Source organism: Scyliorhinus torazame, chromosome 13 (genome assembly GCF_047496885.1).
Source record: "Scyliorhinus torazame isolate Kashiwa2021f chromosome 13, sScyTor2.1, whole genome shotgun sequence".
NCBI lineage: Eukaryota > Metazoa > Chordata > Chondrichthyes > Carcharhiniformes > Scyliorhinidae > Scyliorhinus > Scyliorhinus torazame.
In genome coordinates this window covers 14,438,260-14,456,780 of record NC_092719.1, presented here as the reverse complement: position 1 = coordinate 14,456,780, position 18,521 = coordinate 14,438,260, and the positions used below count along the sequence as shown (strand labels likewise).

The 18,521-nt window shown below is 47.5% G+C and overlaps 1 protein-coding gene across 2 annotated transcripts in view; it reads left to right on the top strand.

Annotated features, from left to right (window-relative positions):
- Positions 1-17,438, top strand: part of LOC140387854 (ankyrin repeat and SOCS box protein 13-like) — a 40,750-nt gene extending 23,312 nt beyond the window's left edge. The window contains exons 3-7 of one of the 2 annotated variants that reach the window (XM_072471100.1): positions 4,870-5,020; positions 6,535-6,669; positions 7,549-7,740; positions 10,992-11,049; positions 11,215-17,438. In XM_072471100.1, the coding sequence (XP_072327201.1) occupies positions 4,870-5,020; positions 6,535-6,669; positions 7,549-7,740; positions 10,992-11,008 (495 nt within the window). In that variant the 3' untranslated portion in view covers positions 11,009-11,049; positions 11,215-17,438. The remainder of the gene's footprint in view (positions 1-4,869; positions 5,021-6,534; positions 6,670-7,548; positions 7,741-10,991; positions 11,050-11,214) is intronic. The other variant, XM_072471099.1, reaches the window with a different exon arrangement.
- Positions 17,439-18,521: the final 1,083 nt, after the last annotated feature.

The following is an 18,521-nucleotide window of genomic DNA, read 5'->3' as shown; positions in this document are numbered from 1 at the left end:
ATAAACGTGGGAAAGTCAAGCATGAAATGAAAATGAAAATCGCTTATTGTCACAAGTAGGCTTCAATGAAGTTACTGTGAAAAGCCCCTAGTTGCCACATTCCGGCGCCTGTTCGGGGAGGCTTTTACGGGAATTGAACCGTGCTGCAGGCCTGCCTTGGTCTGCTTTCAAAGCCAGCGATTTAGCCCTGTGCTAAACAGCCCCTGAGATGACATTTTGTGAAGCTAATGGCAGACTGGCACAATGGCTGGCAGTGTGCCCATTGCAGTTCCTGTGTTGAGATAAGAGCTACTGCAAATTATAGGCCGATGGAACAGCGAGTATCATTCAAACCGCACTAGTGTTTCAGCGAGATATGGACCAATATGTACATTTTATTGTAATTTTTCCAATTAAGGGGCAACTTAGCGTGGCCAATCAACCTACCCTGCACATCTTTGGGTTGTGGGGACACGGGGAGAATGTGCAAACTCCAGGGCCGGGATCGAACCCAGGTCCTCTGCACCGTGAGGCAGCAGAGATAGCCACTGTGCCGCCCCAGCTCCAGTTTTCCCATTGCCCTGAAATGAAATGTTGCACATGGACCCTGGCAGCTGCAAGCTGGGGTGAACTTGCACTGCAGGTTGAGGGTGTTCTTTCGGTGTTGACATGACTGTGTTTGTTCCTCTGTTCTTTGATTGGCCTGGGAATTGGAGGAAACTTTTCTTGGTTGTGATTTTTGTGACCTGTGAACTTTGTACACATGAACTGTTTGGCTGCAGATTAATTTCAACTGATGCAAGCCTCTGTTCCTCATTGGCTGCCGCCGAAGTTATCATGTTACTCCAGGCAGCATGGGCAGAATTTGGACTGAGTGAGGAAATGCCTTCCAGTAAAACATACGCACTTGTTCCTCAGCAGCTCAAAATGTGTTTCTGAAAGGGTGTCACAGCTTTGAAGCTTACTGACATGCTGCTTTCATGATGCTTAACTCTTACCACACTATTGCTTCCCTCCAGCACTAATCAATCTGGTTTTATCATCTTGGGAAAGAGAGCGAGAGAGACTTGTATTTTATATGGCACTTTTCACGGCCTTTAAGGTGTCCCAGAGTACTATTTGAAGTATAGGCACTGTTTCAACATGGGAAATGTAGCATTCCATGTATACCCAGCAAGATTCCACAAATATCAATGTGATTGACCCAGTAATCTGTTTGAAATGAAAGGAAATGAAAATCGCTTATTGTCACCAGTAGGCTTCCAATGAAGTTACTGTGAAAAGCCCCTAGTCGCCACATTCCGGCGCCTGTTCGGGGAGGCTGGTACGGGAATTGAACCGTGCTGCTGGCCTGCCTTGGTCTGCTTTCAAAGCCAGCTCTTTAGCCCTGTGCTAAACCAGCCCCTAATAATAATCGCTCATTGTCACAAGTAGGCTTCAATGAAGTTACTGTGAAAAGCCCCTAGTCGCCACATTCTGGTGCCTGTTCGGGGAGGCCGGTACGAGAATTGAACCCGCGCTGCTGGCCTTGTTCTGCATTACAAGCCAGCTGTTTAGCCCACTGTGCTAAACCAGCCCCTGTTGTGATGTTGGTTGAGGGGTATATATATTTTGGCCATGACACCAGGGATAACTCTCTTGCTCTTGTTTGAGTAGTGCCATTGGACTTTTTTACATCTACCTGCAAAGTCTTGTGGGACCACTGTTCAGCACTTGTCTGAAAGGCAGTACCCCTGACTGTTCAGTACTCACTCAGCGCATTATTTTCTGGTGCCATGCAGTGCGGACGCGCTGACAGGTGGCTCCATGCAGTGCGGACGCACCAACAGTTGTGCCCAGTGAGTTTCATCACTTGACTGGAACCTGTGGCAGATAATCCTGATCCCTTTAATAACAGAGTAAAGACAACTTGGGACTGTAACATGTCTGACAATTAACTTCCATTTATTATTGTCTCAAACTGTTATATACAGAGCAGTGTACAGTCCCACTTTAGAAAACTTGTGTGCAAAGAGCTGCCAGGGAATGGTGAGCAGGTAGCTGTCTAGATCATCCATAGTACTCCTTGAAGGCAAATGGAGTTCCCAACTGAGTTGTGCTTTGTATCCTTTTTTTCTAATAGCATAACATACATTGTCTAAAGTCTTGCTGAGTTTTAACCTTGTTGGACATCTTATAGCCCTCAGGTTGCTGATCATAGTTACGACCAAACAAGATCATGTTCTTGTTAGTCCTGTTCCACCTCTGCTTCCTACCTTTGCTGTTGAATTATTTGCATGTCATTGTGGTCAACAGAAGAGATCTACGAGGTCCAATTGGATTGGATTTGTTTATTGTCACGTGTACCGAGATACAGTGAAAAGTATTTTTCTGCGAGCAGCTCAAACAGATCATTAAGTACATGAAAATAAAATAAAAAGAAAATACATAATAGGGCAACACCAGGTCCACAATGTAAATACATAGACACCGGCATCGGGTGAAGCGTACAGGAGTGTAGTATTAATCAGGTCAGTCCATAAGAGGGTCGTTTAGGAATCTGGTAACAATGGGGAAGAAGCTGTTTTTGAATATATATATATATATATATATTTATTTTTTTTATTCTCCTCCATTTTCACATTTTCTCCCACATTTACATCCATCAACAATAAACAATAATCAGCAAGATATGTCAGTCCCCATAATAACAACAACGATCCCATCTACCCACCAACCCCCAAACCTCAACCCGCATGTTTACATAAACAAATGACAAAAATAAATCAGGGATTACCCGTAGTCACCCTTAATCCTACACAGCTCCCACCCCCCCACCCCAGGTCTCCAGCTCCTCCCATCCACTGCCTCTTGTAAAACTCCTCCCCCTACCCTCGGTTCCTTCCCCCCAACTTTCCACCCCGGCTAGACCACTCGGACCCTGTTCTGCCAGGCTCCGATGGCCGCAGCCCCTCCCCCCACCTCACTCCCGTTCACTGGCCGGCTTAAACCCAGCGTGTAGGCCCCCGCCCGGGTCCCTTTCCCACTTGCCCGGCCCCAGGAAAGCCCAAAGATCCCCTTTTAGCACCCAAACCCCGCCTATCCACCTGCACCCCAAAGAACTCTCATTTTGAGTGAAAGTCCCGTCCCTTCCCTTGTCCAAATATATACCACCTTGGCTCCTTTAATCTCTACACCCGCGCGCAGTGATACAAAAAAGAAGAAAATACAGTCATGAGATTACATCGGCACATGGCCATTCCTCAATTTGTCAGTTCTGCCACAGTCCTTCTGCTTTCGCAAACTCCTCCGCTGCTTCCGCCGTTCCAAAATAAAAGTCCCTGACCTTGTAAGTCACCCTCAGCTTCGCTGGATATACAATGCCGCACCGCACCTTGCTAATGTACAGTGCCCTCTTCACCCGGTTGAAGGCAGCCCGCCTCCTTGCCAGCTCCACCGTAAAGTCTTGGTATACACGTATACCAGCTCCAGCCCACTGCACCACCCGCTTCTGCTTGGCCCAGCTCAGGACCTTCTCCTTCACACTGTACCTCCGGAAGCACAGAGTCACTGCCCTTGGCGGCTCACTCGCCTTTGGTACAGGCCTCCACGACCGATGAGCCCGATCCAGTTCATATCGGGAGGGGTCCTCCCCCTCCCCCAGTAGTTTTGCCAGCATCGCGGCAAAATACTCAGTCGGCTTCGGTCCTTCAACTCCTTCGGGCAGCCCCACAATCCTCAAATTCTGTCACCTGGATCTGTTTTCCAGGTCTTCCATTTTTCCTCATAGATCCTTGTTAGTGTCCATCGCCTTCCACATCTCCTTCCCCATCGAGGCAAGTTGATCACCGTGCTGCAATAATGTCTCCTTCACTTCCTTCAGCGCCTCCCCTTGCTCTCGCACCTCCGCCACTGCGCTCGCCACCTCCGTCCTCACCGGGGAAACCGCCTCCTCCACCAGCACACTCAAAACCTCCCTCATCTCCTTCCTCACCGTCTCCATGCATTTCGCAATCTGCGCCAACTGCTTTTCAAATTCCGCAGCCATCACCTTGGTTATTTCTTCAGCCGTAAGCAATGCGGCCTTCCCTGGTGCTCCAGCCTCCATTTTTCCTGGTGACCCTGCGGTGACCTTTCCACTCCCCGACGGACCTCCAGCTGGTTTTTTTTCCGGCAGTTTTTTTGCTCACCCTCGACATTTTTCTTTGGGGTTTTTTTCCCTCCTGTGTCTTCTCAGTGCCTCCTCCTTCTCCCTACTTCTGCCGCCTCCGTGGACCCTGGGACCGGGCGTAAAGCCCCGAAATTGCCGTTCCCGAGCGGGGGCTCTCCATTGTGCGGCCACCTCCCGCCCGCCGTCACCGGAAGTCCCCTGTTTTTGAATCTATTTGTGCGTGTTCTCAGACTTTTGTATCTCCTGCCCGATGGAAGAAGTTGGAAGAGTGAGTAAGCCGGGTGGGAGGGGTCTTTGATTATGCTGCCTGCTTTCCCCAGGCAGCGGGAGGTGTAGATGGAGTCAATGGATGGGAGGCAGGTTTGTGTGATGGACTGGGCGGTGTTCACGACTCTCTGAAGTTTCTTGCCTTCCTGGGCCGAGCAGTTGCCATACCAGGCTGTGATGCAGCCCAATAGGATGCTTTCTATGGTGCATCTGTAAAAGTTGGTAAGAGTTAATGTGGACATGCCGAATTTCCTTAGTTTCCCGAGGAAGTATAGGCGCTGTTGTGCTTTCTTGGTGGTAGTGTCGACGTGGGTGGACCAGGACAGATTTTTGGTGATGTGCACAATTCAAACCAGGTTTGTTCTACTTGTTGTGGTTTAACCATAGTTGCTACAATAGCTACTTTGCCTCTGTCCTGTATTAAAACAGCCATGTAAAAGATATATCTTTACATCGGTATATGTCTCTCTCAGGTTGATGCCAGAAACATTGATGGGAGTACCCCTCTTTGTGATGCATGTGCTGCCGGCAGCATTGAATGTGTCAAGTTACTGTTGAACTACGGAGCAAAGGTCAATCCCCTCTATTTTGCAGCATCACCATTGCATGAGGCCTGTATGATCGGTAAGTTACAGGTATACTTTACTTTCCTATTTATTTCTCAGTAATTAAAATGCACGTCACGTAACTGAGGGAAGGGGACACTGCACTTGACACCTTTCAATGCCAAGCAACACCAATTTGCATTTATATAGCTGCCTTTGAAGTGGCGAAACATCAAAAAGGCGCTTCCAAGGAATGTTGTCAAACAGAATTGATACTGAGCCACGGAAGGAGATATCAGGGCAGGTGACCAACATCTTGGCCAAAGATCTAGGTTTTAGGGAGCACCTTCAAGGCGGAGAGAGGTAGAGACGTGGGAGGGTTAGGGAGGGAATTCCAGAGCTTCAAGCCCAGGTATGAAGGCATGATCGCCAATACTGGGGCAATCGGCCAGAAGTGGGGGAGCGCCGAGATCTTGGAGGGTTGTAAGATTGGAGGAGGGTGAGTGAGGGCGAGGTCTGCAGCATCTGATATTATCAACAGCTTTGATAATGACAACCTTGTTCAAAGCCATTAGGTGCTGTGATCGTAAACTATTAATCTAGCTCTCCCATTACCAGCTTGTACAATTTCAAATACTCCTATTACAATCCCGGACTAGACTCCAACAATTGCTAGGATACAGGACAGACATCCCAATATTTTATTTTAACTTTGTAAGACTGTAAAGAAAGGATACCTTACTGCAGGAGTGATTTCACGCAAAATAAAGATATGGTATATGAAAACAAACTTTATGACCAACACAGTAACAAAATATCTTTACCATCACACAAGAAAATAGCTTCCAATTACCCCTTAAACAATGCTAATCAATAATAATAATCTTTATTGTCACAAGTAGGCTTACATTAACACTGCAATGAAGTTACTGTGAAAAGCCCCTAGTCGCCACAATCCGGCGCCTATTCGGGTACACCGAGGGAGAATTCAGAATGTCCAAATCACCTAACAAGCAGGTGTTTTGGGAGGAAACCGGAGGAAACCCATGCAGACTTGGGGAGAACGTGCAGACTCCACACAGACAATGACCCAAGCCGGGAATTGAACCTGCGACCCTGGCGCTGTGAAGCAACAGGGCTAACCATTGTGCTACCGTGCCGCCCATGCAATGACAGAATAACCCTTAACTGCTACCTTTATTCCCACTCAAGCAACAAAACCATCTCTGATCCCAATCCACTTTTAAATACAGTTCGCACTCAGCAATACTTGCCTGAAAGAGATGTCTTCTGAGATTGTTTGAAAAGATAAACCTGAACCCTGTCAGAATAACGCAGAATTTCTGGCTGGATATCTTCAGAAATTTCTCAACTTGCCTTCCAGCCACAAACTAAAACAGAACCTGCAACACCTGACTGCTTGAACCCCTGGCTCCGCCCATTAACTACATCATCTTACTAACTGAACACAATATCTCGAATTAACTACTCCTCAGAATACCCTCTTAGTATAAACAAAAATCCATTAGTCCCCAAAAGGATAGGTTGGTCTTATTTTAATTCGAATGATTTCCTCTGATTTTTGTGATTCAGGTAGCGCCGAATGCATGAAACTGCTCATAGATGTCGGTGCAAATCTGGAGGCTTATGACTGCCATTTTGGGACACCATTACATGTGGCTTGTGCAAGGCCCCATGTCGACTGTGCAAAGCTGTTGCTGAATGCAGGTAATAATGTGTTTGTCCCCAAGCTGTGGTGGGAATGAATGGCACTTGCTGGCGTCTTTAACACTTAGCGCTTCCTTTGTGAACTTTAAGATAAACTCAGTGCTAGCGAATCGACCACGTTCCCATTTCTGCATTCATTGTCTCTGGTGTTAACTAGTTGCAGGGCAGGCTGGGTGCAAAAGCTAAACTTTTAAAAATCAATTTAAAGCATCTAATTCTTCTTTTCCAATTAAGGGGCAATTTGAAATGAAAAATGAAAATCGCTTATTGTCACACGGAGGCTTCAAACGAAGTTACTGTGACAAGCCTCTAGTCGCTACATTCTGGCGCCTGTTCGGGGAGGCTGGTACAGGATTTGAACCGTGCTGCTGGCCTGCCTTGGTCTGCTTTAAAAGCGAGCTCTTTAGCCCTGTGCTAAACCAGCCCCGTGACCAATTTGGCGTCACCAATCCACCTACCCTAAACTTCTTTGGGTTTGTGGGGGTGAGACCCACGCAGACACAGGGAGAATGTGCAAACTCCTATTGGACAGTGTCTCGGGGCCACGATTGAAGTCCTCGGCGGTGTGAGGCTGCAGTTCTAACCACTGTGCCACCATGCTGCCTGCAAAGGCTAAACCAGCCCTGTTCTGTCACAGCAATCTACTTTCACCACAAACTCTCTGAAGAGCACCCACTCCCTTGAAGCACCAAATTGACTCCATCCATTTTTCACGCCTGTGAACCTTGTGACCAGGTCTGGTTGCGATTTGATTTGTATTGAGTTTTATTATCGTAGAATACTGTGAACTGGGGACAGTCTGCTGCCTGAATGAAGAGGCCCAAGGTGCTATACAAATGCAAGCTTGTCCTGTTTTTGAATGTGGTTACTCTGTTTCAGGGGCGAACGTTAACAGTGCTAAACTCCACGAAACTGCCCTTCACCTTGCAGCCAAGGCAAAGAATGTAGATTTGATACAAATGCTAATCGACTATGGGGCCAACGTTTATGCAGAGGACAACCGAGGGAAGACCCCTTTGGACTACACGCAGTCTGGATCACCATCCTCAGCGTGCCTGGAGTATTACCAGAGTAAGCAGGTTTATCATGGTGTAACTATGTGGCAGGGGAGAAAAAGTGATGGTGTATGGCACAATCTGGCCACCGTAAATCCAACTCACTGGGGATGGGGATGGGGACCACGGCCAGGGTTGAGGGTTGGGGGCAGTAGTGCGAAACAGTCGAAGGGGTGACCTTCTGCTCTGCCTTTGGCAATTGTCGCACAATTCCTGTCAGCATTGGCAGAGCTACACATGGGGAAGGGGGCCCGCGCCCTTGCTTTCGCGTCCCTAATCGCACGCTGGAGAATCCTGCTCGGCTGGCGATCGGCAGCACCACCCACAGCTGCAGACTGGCTCGCTGACCTCTCGGAATTTCTCCACCTGGAGAAGATTTAGTACGCCACCCGAGGGTCAGAGGAAGGCTTCCTGGACACTTGGGGGCAGTTTGTCGGCCTGTTCCAAAACCTGTTGGAGGCCAGTATAAATATGAGAAATGCCAATAAAAAGATTTTTAAAAAAAGCATTGGTAGAGTAGCCTTAATAGGCCCTTAATAATGCCTAATTGGCTACCCCGCCTAAACAATGGCTGGGAGTTGGAAAGATGTCGACAGACCAGCCAGTGGGAAAATATTGCAGGTCTCTTTGCTCCTGGAACTGTTTAATAATTCAACCCTTTGGCTTAATCAGGTGATATACAAGCACAATAGTGCTAGTAATATGTGAATATGCTGCCGCCGTGTGGTCGTTTGAGGGATTACAGCTGCCTATTCCCTCCGAGCTTTGTACAACAAACTGGCTGAACATCACTTTGAGGAACGAGCATTAACAATCTTTTTTTGTTTGGTTCTGTTTAAGGTGTCCTTTCACAATTTACTTGTAAGCACCTTTTTTAAATTTGCCGTTGGGAGCCAGGAATGGGGGAGATGGATCTGGAATCTAACAGCAAGGTGCTCCAAACATATATGACCCGAATACCCCAGAGCTGTATCTGACTCTCAGTTCTGTCCTGGCCGCAGTGTTTTCAATACAAAATGTACTCCACATTTGTAATTGCTAAGAGTGTCAAGTAATCTGTATCAAAGGTAGTTAAATGGAATTGAGGCTCAGCTCCACAATGGTCATATTGAATAGTGGAGCAGGTGGTGAGAATATCTGACCTATTCCTGTGCAATAAAGCACAGATGGTGCTTAGAAGCTGGTGCCAGGTCAGGGTCCAGGCTGGTAGGCCCAGGAATTGAGCCGACAATTGGGTGTCTGAGTGTGTTGGGGGTGAGAGGCAAGGTGGACCATTGGTTACAGACAATATTGAGGTGCGACAGGTAAATATGCGCTGAGAATCTGGTCCGCCATCGCTTTGAAGAGCCACAAACCCAAGCCCAACAAATCTGAAATTGCACCGAGAGCATTTACAATATTTTTACTATGTTTGGTTTTAAGCTGGTTTCAAGCAGGGGCTGGTTTAGCACAGGGCTAAAGAGCTGGCCTTTAAAGCAGAGGCAGGCCAGCAGCGCGGGTTCGATTCCCGTACCAGCCTCCCCGAACAGGCGCCGGAATGTGGCGACTAGGGGCTTTTCACAGTAACTTCATTTGACGCCTACTTGTGACAATAAGCGATTTTCATTTCAGTTCGTTTTCTTTTCATTTCATTTCAAGCTAAGTTGTACTTTAACGGGCTGAAACGTAGAAACTAGGAGCAGGAATAGATCATTTGGCCCTTCGAGCCTGTTCCACATCCCTGTTGAGCTTCTGGTCAATGGCAACCCCCAGCATGTTGATAATGTTGCTGAAAAAGGAGATGTGTTGGTGACTCTTTTCCTCTTAGACTCATCAAGACAGTTCGCAACAGTATCTTTTTCAACTAAACATAAAGCAGCGTGGTGGCACAGGGGCTAGCACTGTTGCCTCAGTGCCAGGGACCCGGGTTCAATTGCAATCTCGGGTCACTGTCTGTGTGGAGTTTGCACTTTCTTCCCGTGTCTGCGTGGGTTCCCTCCGGGTGCTCCGGTTTCATCCCACAAAGATGTGCAAGTTAGGGATGTGATTGAATCCTCTCCACTTGCCCGGATAAGTGTAATTCCAATGACACTGAAGAAGCTCGACACCATCCAGGTCAGAGTAGCCCTCTTGATTTGCGCCCTTTCCACAATCATTCAGCCCTCCACCACTGATGAACAGTGGCAGCCGTGTGTACCATCCACAAGGTGCACTGGAGGAACTTATCAAAGTTCCTTAGGCAGCACCTTCCAAACACACAGCCACTATCATCTAGAAGGACACATGGGAAGACCACCACCTCCAAGTCCATCACCATCTTGACTTGGAAATATATCGCCGTTCCTTCACTGTCGCTGGGGATGTCCTGGAATTCCCTCCCTAACTACACTGTGGATGTACCTACACCACATGGACTGCAGCGGTTCAAGAAGGCAGCTCACCATCACATTCTCAAGGGAAATTAGGGATGGGCAATAAATGCTGGCCTAGCCATTGATGCCCACATCCTATGAATTAACTTTTTAAAATCTCATGTTCTGTACCACCAAACACTGTATAACCCAGGGATGGGCAACCAGGTGTGGTGAATGGGCCACACAATTGGAATTGAGCACTCTAACCATGACCCCATGAATAAGATTGAATGCTTTTAATTCACGCTAAATATTTCATAATGAGTTATAGAAAACGCTTAATTACTCTCATATTAATAGAACTATCGACTTCAAATGGTAAAAACATTGACTGGGCGAAGAGGGCTCTTACAGTCAAAGTTGTGTGAAGTTTGGGCAGTACTGGTTAACACTGCTGCCTCACGGCGCTGCGAACCCAGGTTCAATCCCGGCCCGGGTCACTGTCCGTGTGGAGTTTGCCCATTCTCCCCGTGTCCGCGCCGGTCTGCACCCCCCCCCCCCCCCCCCCCAATAAAAAAAACCAAAGATGTGCAGGGTAGGTGGATTGGCCACGTTAAATTGCCCCTTAATTGGAAAAAATAGAGAATTGGGTACTTTAAATTTTTTTTAAAGCTGTGTGACATTAGCGTGCATCTCCCTTCACGTACCCTTGTTTTATGTCACACTGGGGAGGGGAAAAAGCAGATGGAAACCATGCAACATTGGAACCCTGCGCATGGGCAACAGTCAGCGAAATGTAGCGTGGGCCCCCGGGTTGCAGGTTTCCCACTGGTTTAACCTGTTGGTCGCTCACACGCGAAGGGGTGATAACTGTCAAAGTAAATTCTAACCTCTTGGTGTAATTTAGTTTAACTTCTGTCCTCTTTGCTTACAGAGTTTTCTTGCCTTTAATGATTTGTTGTAAGTGGTGTTTGAGCAAGTAGGGTGCTGAGGTAAGAGTGAGAAAATATAATTTCTGAGTGAGCGCATCAGCCAGCGTGACAAACTATGTGACCTGGCAAACGGGAATCTATTTTCAAATATGATGAATTTTTGTGCGGGAGACGTGTGTATCCGTCACTTTTAGAATTGCTCTTAACCGCTGTGTTTTTACTCAGGGACTCCGCTGAGTTTATCACACCACTGCAGAGTGACACTGAGGAAAGCCGTTGGGCCCCGGAGATTGCACGCAATCTACCAGATAAACATTGCCCCAAGACTCATCGGTTATCTGTGCTATGACTGAACCTCGCTTTTAACTCCCAAAATATTAATGTGTTCTTCAAAGACATGTTGAATTGAGGAGTCGCGGCTCGATCAATGAATTTTGTGAACAGATTTAACCTTCAAGTTGCTGCCAACAGAACACGAGAGACCACAAGGTACGCTGAAGTGAACAGTAATTTCTCACCGCTCCCAATCTGCAGCTCAAGTTCAAACTCATCTCCAAGAGCAAAAGTTGTCCCTCCATCATTAAGTTTGCTGCAATGTTTCTGCCGGCAGTAGGAAGTGCTATCAACCCTCTCAGCTGATGAATTTAAATCTTACCTGTCTAATTAAGACATTTTTAAACTTGACGCCATTGAAATCTAGATTTATTATTGCAAAGTATCTATTGACATCACTGCTTCCTTCTGTGAGCTGGAGACGGAGAGGACTTGACGACAATCTCACAAAAAAAATAACGTTATCAGCAAACACGACTTGGGTTGTGGGTGTAAAATCAATCCATCACTTACAGCAATGTGATCTCCAAACATGATTGATGGGAGGCGGCAACCAATCATTTTCATTCTGTTCAAGAGTAGCCGTGTCGGGCGGCATGGTGGCACCTCAGGGCACCGAGGACCCGGGTTCGTTCCCGGCCCCGGGTCACAGTCCGTGCGGAGTTTGCACATTCTCCCCGTGTCTGCGTAGGTCTCACCCCCACAACCCATAGATGTGCAGGGTTGGTGGATTGGCCACATTAAATTGCCCCTTAATTGGAGAAATATAATTGGGTACTCTAAATTGATATAACAGAAAGGATTAGCAGCGTCACTATGTGTAGACGTAATGATTTAATTGATGTGGGAATTCCGAATCTGAAAATTGCATTGTGCAATATAGTATAAATATTTAGCGCTTTTGTTACACCCTTGTCCACTTGCATGACGGCACCGCACTTTGGCTGCTATCTTCTGTCCTGTCCCTTGGCGGGTTTGGCAAGGGTCCAAGGAGGGTGGTGGGTGAGCTCTCGACCACCTTACTGCCTCCACCCTGATTAAGTCTAGACACACAGGCCATGGATAGTCTTCCACCCCGCTGCCAATTGAGGCCCTTAAGTGACCAATTAATCTTCACTCAAGGTCCTCATCCGGCTGCCACTGGCATTAATCCAGCGGTGGGCTGGGGGCTCGCTATGCAGGGAGCATGAGAAGCAAACCTGGGCAGCTGCCGAGAGGCTCCCCTGCCCTCTGAACCCTCACCTGCCAACACTTACATGTGACCCAGGATCCAGTGATGATCGTAGTCTTCAGGTGGGTGTCATACCGGCAACAGCCACTTTTCCTTTTCTGTGGCACTGCCATTCACGAGTGCTGCTAGCTTTTGACTGGCCAGCAGTTATGTGGATGAAGCTTCCACGCTAGGGTCTTTGATCCCGGAGAAAGGTCCACTGCCAGTCTGCCGAGGGGCCGAATGGAATAAGATCTGACAGGACTGGATGGAAAAAGGCAATGCTCTCGCCCCCCTCTCCAGCTGGTGGGCAAGACCATTGTGCCTTCCAGCCTTTGATTCAACCCTTTGCTATTTTAATTGTTTTAAAAAACATTATTCTTGACACACGGACATCATTGGCAAGACTAGTATTTATTGCCCATCCCTAATTACCCTTGAGAAGATGGCGGTGAGCAGTCTTCTTGAACCGCTGTAGCTGCGTGCGTGTGTAGACACACCCAGAGTGCTGTCCAGCAGGGAATCCAGGAGTTGGACCCAACTACAGTGACAGTGAAGGAATGTCGATATAGTTCCAAGTGAGGAGATCTCGGAGTTGATGATGTTTCCATGCACCCACTGCTCTTGCCTTTCAGGGGATGGAGTTTGAGAAGCTAACATGTCTGTCAGAACCGAGAAAATTGATGCACAAGATTAGACAGTGGGGCGTGAATAATTTCTAGATCCAGAACCATTCGATAGATTTCTCAGGGTTTATTTTTCTACATCAGTTCCTTGTTTGACAGTTGATGCATTGTATATTAATAGTGTCGCAAGGAGGGCAGCACGGTGGCGCAGTGGGTTAGCCCTGCTGCCTCACGGCGCCGAGGTTCCGGGTTCGACCCCGGCTCTGGGTCACTGTCCGTGTGGAGTTCGCACATTCTCCCCGCGTTTGCGTGGGTTTCGCCCCCACAATCCAAAGATGTGCAGGTTAGGTGGCTTGGCCGCGAAATTGCCCTTTAATTAGAAAAAATGAATTGGGTACTCTAAATTTTTTTTTTTAAATAGTGTCGCAAGGCAGTTAGATTTACTGAAAGGTCTGGTGACATCGACGACTCTTAAGAGACTGGCTTGTTATACCGCATTATTGTTTGTCGTCCGAATTATGCAATGGCCTTTAATCTGCTTGGTACAGTCCAGGACGTAAGGCATATTAATTCAGCTGAGCATTTGGGCATTTGTGATGGACACTAGAAGGACGAGATTCAACAAGACAAGAGGTCCTTGTTTCATCTTTGCTTTTCTTTTTTATGCAGGTGGAATAGAATCATAGAATCCTTACAGTTCCAGAAGGAGGCTATTTGGCCCATTGAGTCACCATGGAGCCTCTGAAAGAGCCCCCTACATGTAACCCAGTAACCCCACCCAGGGGCAATTTAGCGTGGCCAATCCACCTAACCTGTACATCTTTGGACTGTGGGAGGAAACCCACGCAGACACGGGGAGAAAGTGCAAATGCCACACCCGAGGCCGGGATTGAACCCGGGTCCCTGGCGCTGTGAGGTTAGCGATGCTAACCACTGTGCTGCCGTGCTTGCCCCGCAACGTTGATAATTTTTCCTAGATGTTCCTACATTCTGGTCAGTGTTTCTGAGGTTTGAGCAGACCAAGTGTGAGCAAGGGCAGACTTCCATCAACGTCACTCGATGTGGCTGCCGGAATCCCTGTAGAATTATCCCAGGGATATTAATCCCACTTGTTGTTCACTGCTTTCACCCCCTGCCAGTATCTCTTTCCCCCCCCCCCCTTTCCCCACCCACCACCACTACCACACCCCTAGTACCTTCCTACCAAGACACAGTAGAGGAGATGGCGGCGTGGAGGTAATGTCACTGGGCTAGCGGTCCCGAAACCTACACCATGGGGGCATGGGTTCAAACCCCACAACAGGTGGTGGAAATTCAATTCCATCCCCACATCTTGAATGTAAAGTTAGCGTCAGGAATGGTGACTGTGGGCGGCGTGGTGGCACAGTGGTTAGCACTGCTGCCTCGCACCGCCGAGGACCCAGGTTTGATCTCGGCCCCGGGTCACTGTCTGTGTGGAGTTTGAACATTCTCCCCGTGTCTGCATGGGTCTCCAGCCCCAAAGGTGTGCAGGGTAGGTGGATTGGCCGCACTTAATTGCCCCTTAATTGGGAAAATAAATTAATTAGGTACTCTTTTAAAAAAAAAAAAAAGGAATGGTGACCGAGGGAGCCATCACTGATTGTTGTAAAAACCCATCTGCGTCACTAATGTCCTTTTGAGGTGAGGAAATCTGCCAACCTCACTCGGTCTGGCCGGCAAGTGACCCCAGACCCACAGCAATGTGATTGACCCTTAATTGCCCTCTGAAAATAGCCCAGCAAACGACTCTGTTCAAGGGCAATGAGGGTGGGCAATGATTGCTGCTCCCACGTCCCGTGAAAGAATAAAGCGAAATAGAAAGCAACTAGGCTTCGTAAAGCCTCTATCTCCCCGCTCCATTTATCCAATACCATTCACTGCCCATCTCTTGTATCAATTAGCAGTCATTTATCCATAAGTTGTCACTATCACCGCCCACTAACCTCACCGCTTTCCAAAGACTTCAAGCCATTCGGCTGTCTGTACAATATTTATTTCCTAAATGTAAATTACCAATAGTTTGACGCGGGTAAGTAATAGTGAGAATAGTTTGTGGTCAGACCGGGGGGGTTCACAACTGCAGAAAATCGCGTAGAGCACCTCTCATTTTAGATAAAAACTGGAAATGCGCAGCAACGTTGGCACCAGCTGTGCAGAGAGAAACCGAGCTAATGATTTGGATCTCTGACCTTCCATTGGGACCCATTTCAGCATTGACCACATGCTGTGTTGTATTATTCTTCTCTGTTTCTCGCTCTGCAGATGATGCCTGAGCTCCTCCGTACTGCCAACATTTTCTGGATATCCGGAAGCTGCAGGATTTTGCTTTTGCACCTTTTCAGTTTAATCCTTTCAGTTGCCAGGAATCGGCAGTTTTGCTTTTAGAAATCTGACTGTGGAACAAAATATTGTGCCCCCCCCCCCCACCCCCACCCCGCCGCAGTACACGCACGCACATACACCATTCCCAATCAGCATCAAATCATGCTTCAAGGAATAAAGCACTTGTCAAATGAGGGGGTGGTTGAGGACTCTGGGTCTGTACTCATTGGAGTTTAGAAGGGTCTTATTGAAACTTACAGGATACTGAAAGGGCTAGAGAGTGGATGTGGAGAGGATGTTTGCACTGGTAGGAAAAACTAGAACTCAAGGCCACAGCCTCAGACTGAAGGGACGGTCCTTTAAAATTGTGATAGGGACGAATTTCTTCAGCCAGAGGGTGGTGAATCTGTGGAACTTTTTGCCGCAGAAGGCTGTGGAGGCCAAGTCATTGAGCCATAGAGTCAGAGATGTTTACAGCATGGAAACAGGCCCTTCGGCCCAACTTGTCCATGCCGCCCAGTTTCTATCACTAAGCTAGTCCCAAATTGCCCACATTTGGCCCATATCCCTCTATACCCATCTTAACCATATAACTGTCTAAATGCTTTTCAAAAAGACAAAATTGTACTCGCCTCTACTACTGCCGTTCCAGACTCTCACCACCCTCTGTGAAATAATTGCCCCTCTGGACCCTTTTGTATTTCTCCCCTCAAACCTGTGCCCTCTAGTTTTAGACTCTCCTACCTTTGTGAAAAGATGTTGACTACCTTATCTATCCACCTCATTATTTTATAGACCTCTACAAGATCACCACCAAACCTCTTACCCTCCAGGGAAAGACGTCTATCCAGCCTCTCCTTATAAATCAGACCATCAAGTCCCGGTAGCATCCTCGTAAATCTCTTCTGCACTCTTTCTAGTAAGAAGTTTTACAACACCAGGTTAAAGTCCAACAGGTTTGTTTCGATGTCACAATGTCACTAGTTTCAGAGCGCTGCTCCTTCCCCAGGTGAATGAAGAGGTATGTTCCAGAAACACATATATAGACAGATTCAAAGATGCCAGACAATGCTTGGAATGCGAGCATTAGCAGGTAATTAAATCTTTACAGATCCAGAGATGGGGTAACCCCAGGTTAAAGAGGTGTGAATTGTGTCAAGCCAGGACAGTTGGTAGGATTTCGCAGGCCAGAAGGTGGGGGATGAATGTAATGCAACATGAATCCCAGGTCCCGGTTGAGGCCGCACTCCTGTGTGCGGAACTTGGCTATAAGTTTGGCTCGGCGATACTGCGTTGTCGCGCGTCCTGAAGGCCGCCTTGGAGAACGCTTACCCGGAGATCAGAGGCTGAATGCCCTTGACTGCTGAAGTATTCCCCGACTGGAAGGGAACATTTCTGCCTGGTGATTGTCACACAATGTCCGTTCATTCGTTGTCGCAGCGTCTGCATGGTCACGCCAATGTACCACGCTTTGGGACATCCTTTCCTGCAGCGTATGAGGTAGATAACGTTGGCCGAGTCGCACGAGTATGTACCGCGTACCTGGTGGGTGGTGTTCTGACGTGTAATGGTGGTATCCATGTCGATGATCTGGCACGTCTTGCAGAGATTGCCATGGCAGGGTTGTGTGGTGTCGTGGTCACTGTTCTGAAGGCTGAGTAGTTTGCTGCAAACAATGGCACTCTTTCTAGATTAATAATATCTGTCTTTAAGACAAAGATAGGTTCTTGATTAATGAGGGGCTCAGGGGTTATGGGGAGAAGGCAGGAGAATGGGGATGAGAAAATATCAGCCATGATTGAATGGCGGAGCAGACTCGATGGGCCGAGTGGCCTAATTCTGCTCCTATGTCTTATGGTCTTAAGAATATCTGGACTTCACTGGACCTGCTGATCGCTTTACAAACTGAAATAAAAATGTTTAACGTGTTTAAGAAAGCATTTGCTCTTGCTTTGAGCCCCCTGCGTGGAGCTTGGTGCCAGTGTACGGTTTGTTCATGCTGGAGAAAGTGCAAAGACTGCGATACAATTACAGTGCAGAGACCTCGGCTGGTCTGATGGTTTTTTAATAATGTAAATGTGATTTAAAAATGAAAATATTGAATTTAATTTGCTGTGCTTATGTGGTGGCTGAGAGTGGCAGAAGGAATAAATAAACTCCTCACTGCATAACCCAATGAAAAGGGAACAGGCGCGCATTCTAACAGGACAGCATGCGGTTCGAAATGACACACTGTTTCCTACTGGCATTAATTTTACTATAATCAAAGATTATGTTTTCCCCCCAAGAACATGACAGTTAACAAAAGTAAGCAGCATTTAGATGCTTTACCCTCATTTATTTTGGCCATGTTTGAAATGTGATGCTTCAGTGTAAAGACATAGTATAATAGTCTTTATTGTCACAAGTAGGCTTACATCAACACTGTAATGAAGTTACTGTGAAAAGCCCCCAGTCGCCACATTCCGGCGCCTGTTCGGGTACACAGAGGGAGAATTCAGAATGTCAAATTACCAAACAGCACGTCTTTCGGGACTTGTGGGAGGAAACCTGGAGGAAACCCACGCAGACACTGGGAGAGCGTGCAGACTCTGCACAGACAGTGAAACAGGTCAACCTTTTGGTTAAAGAATACGAGAGAAATAAGTGTTTAAAAAAAAAAAGGCGAGAATACATAATAGGTGAGTGGTTGCAATTTCTTTGCCATAATTCAGACATAAAACACATCAACAGATTGATATGCCATCATCATAATCTCTGGGCCCCCCTCCCCATTTTGTACCAAGACCAATGGTGCATGATAAAACACTTTTCCATTAAGTTTTAAAACCATAGGGCAGCGCGGTGGCACAGCTTCTAGCATAGCTGTCTCACAGTGGCTAGCACGGCTGTCTCACAGCGCCGAGGTCCCAGGTTCGATCCCGGCTCTGGGTCACTGTCCGTGTGGAGTTTGCACATTCTCCCCGTGTCTGCGTGGGTTTCGCCCCTGCAACCCAAAGATGTGCAGGGTAGGTGGATTG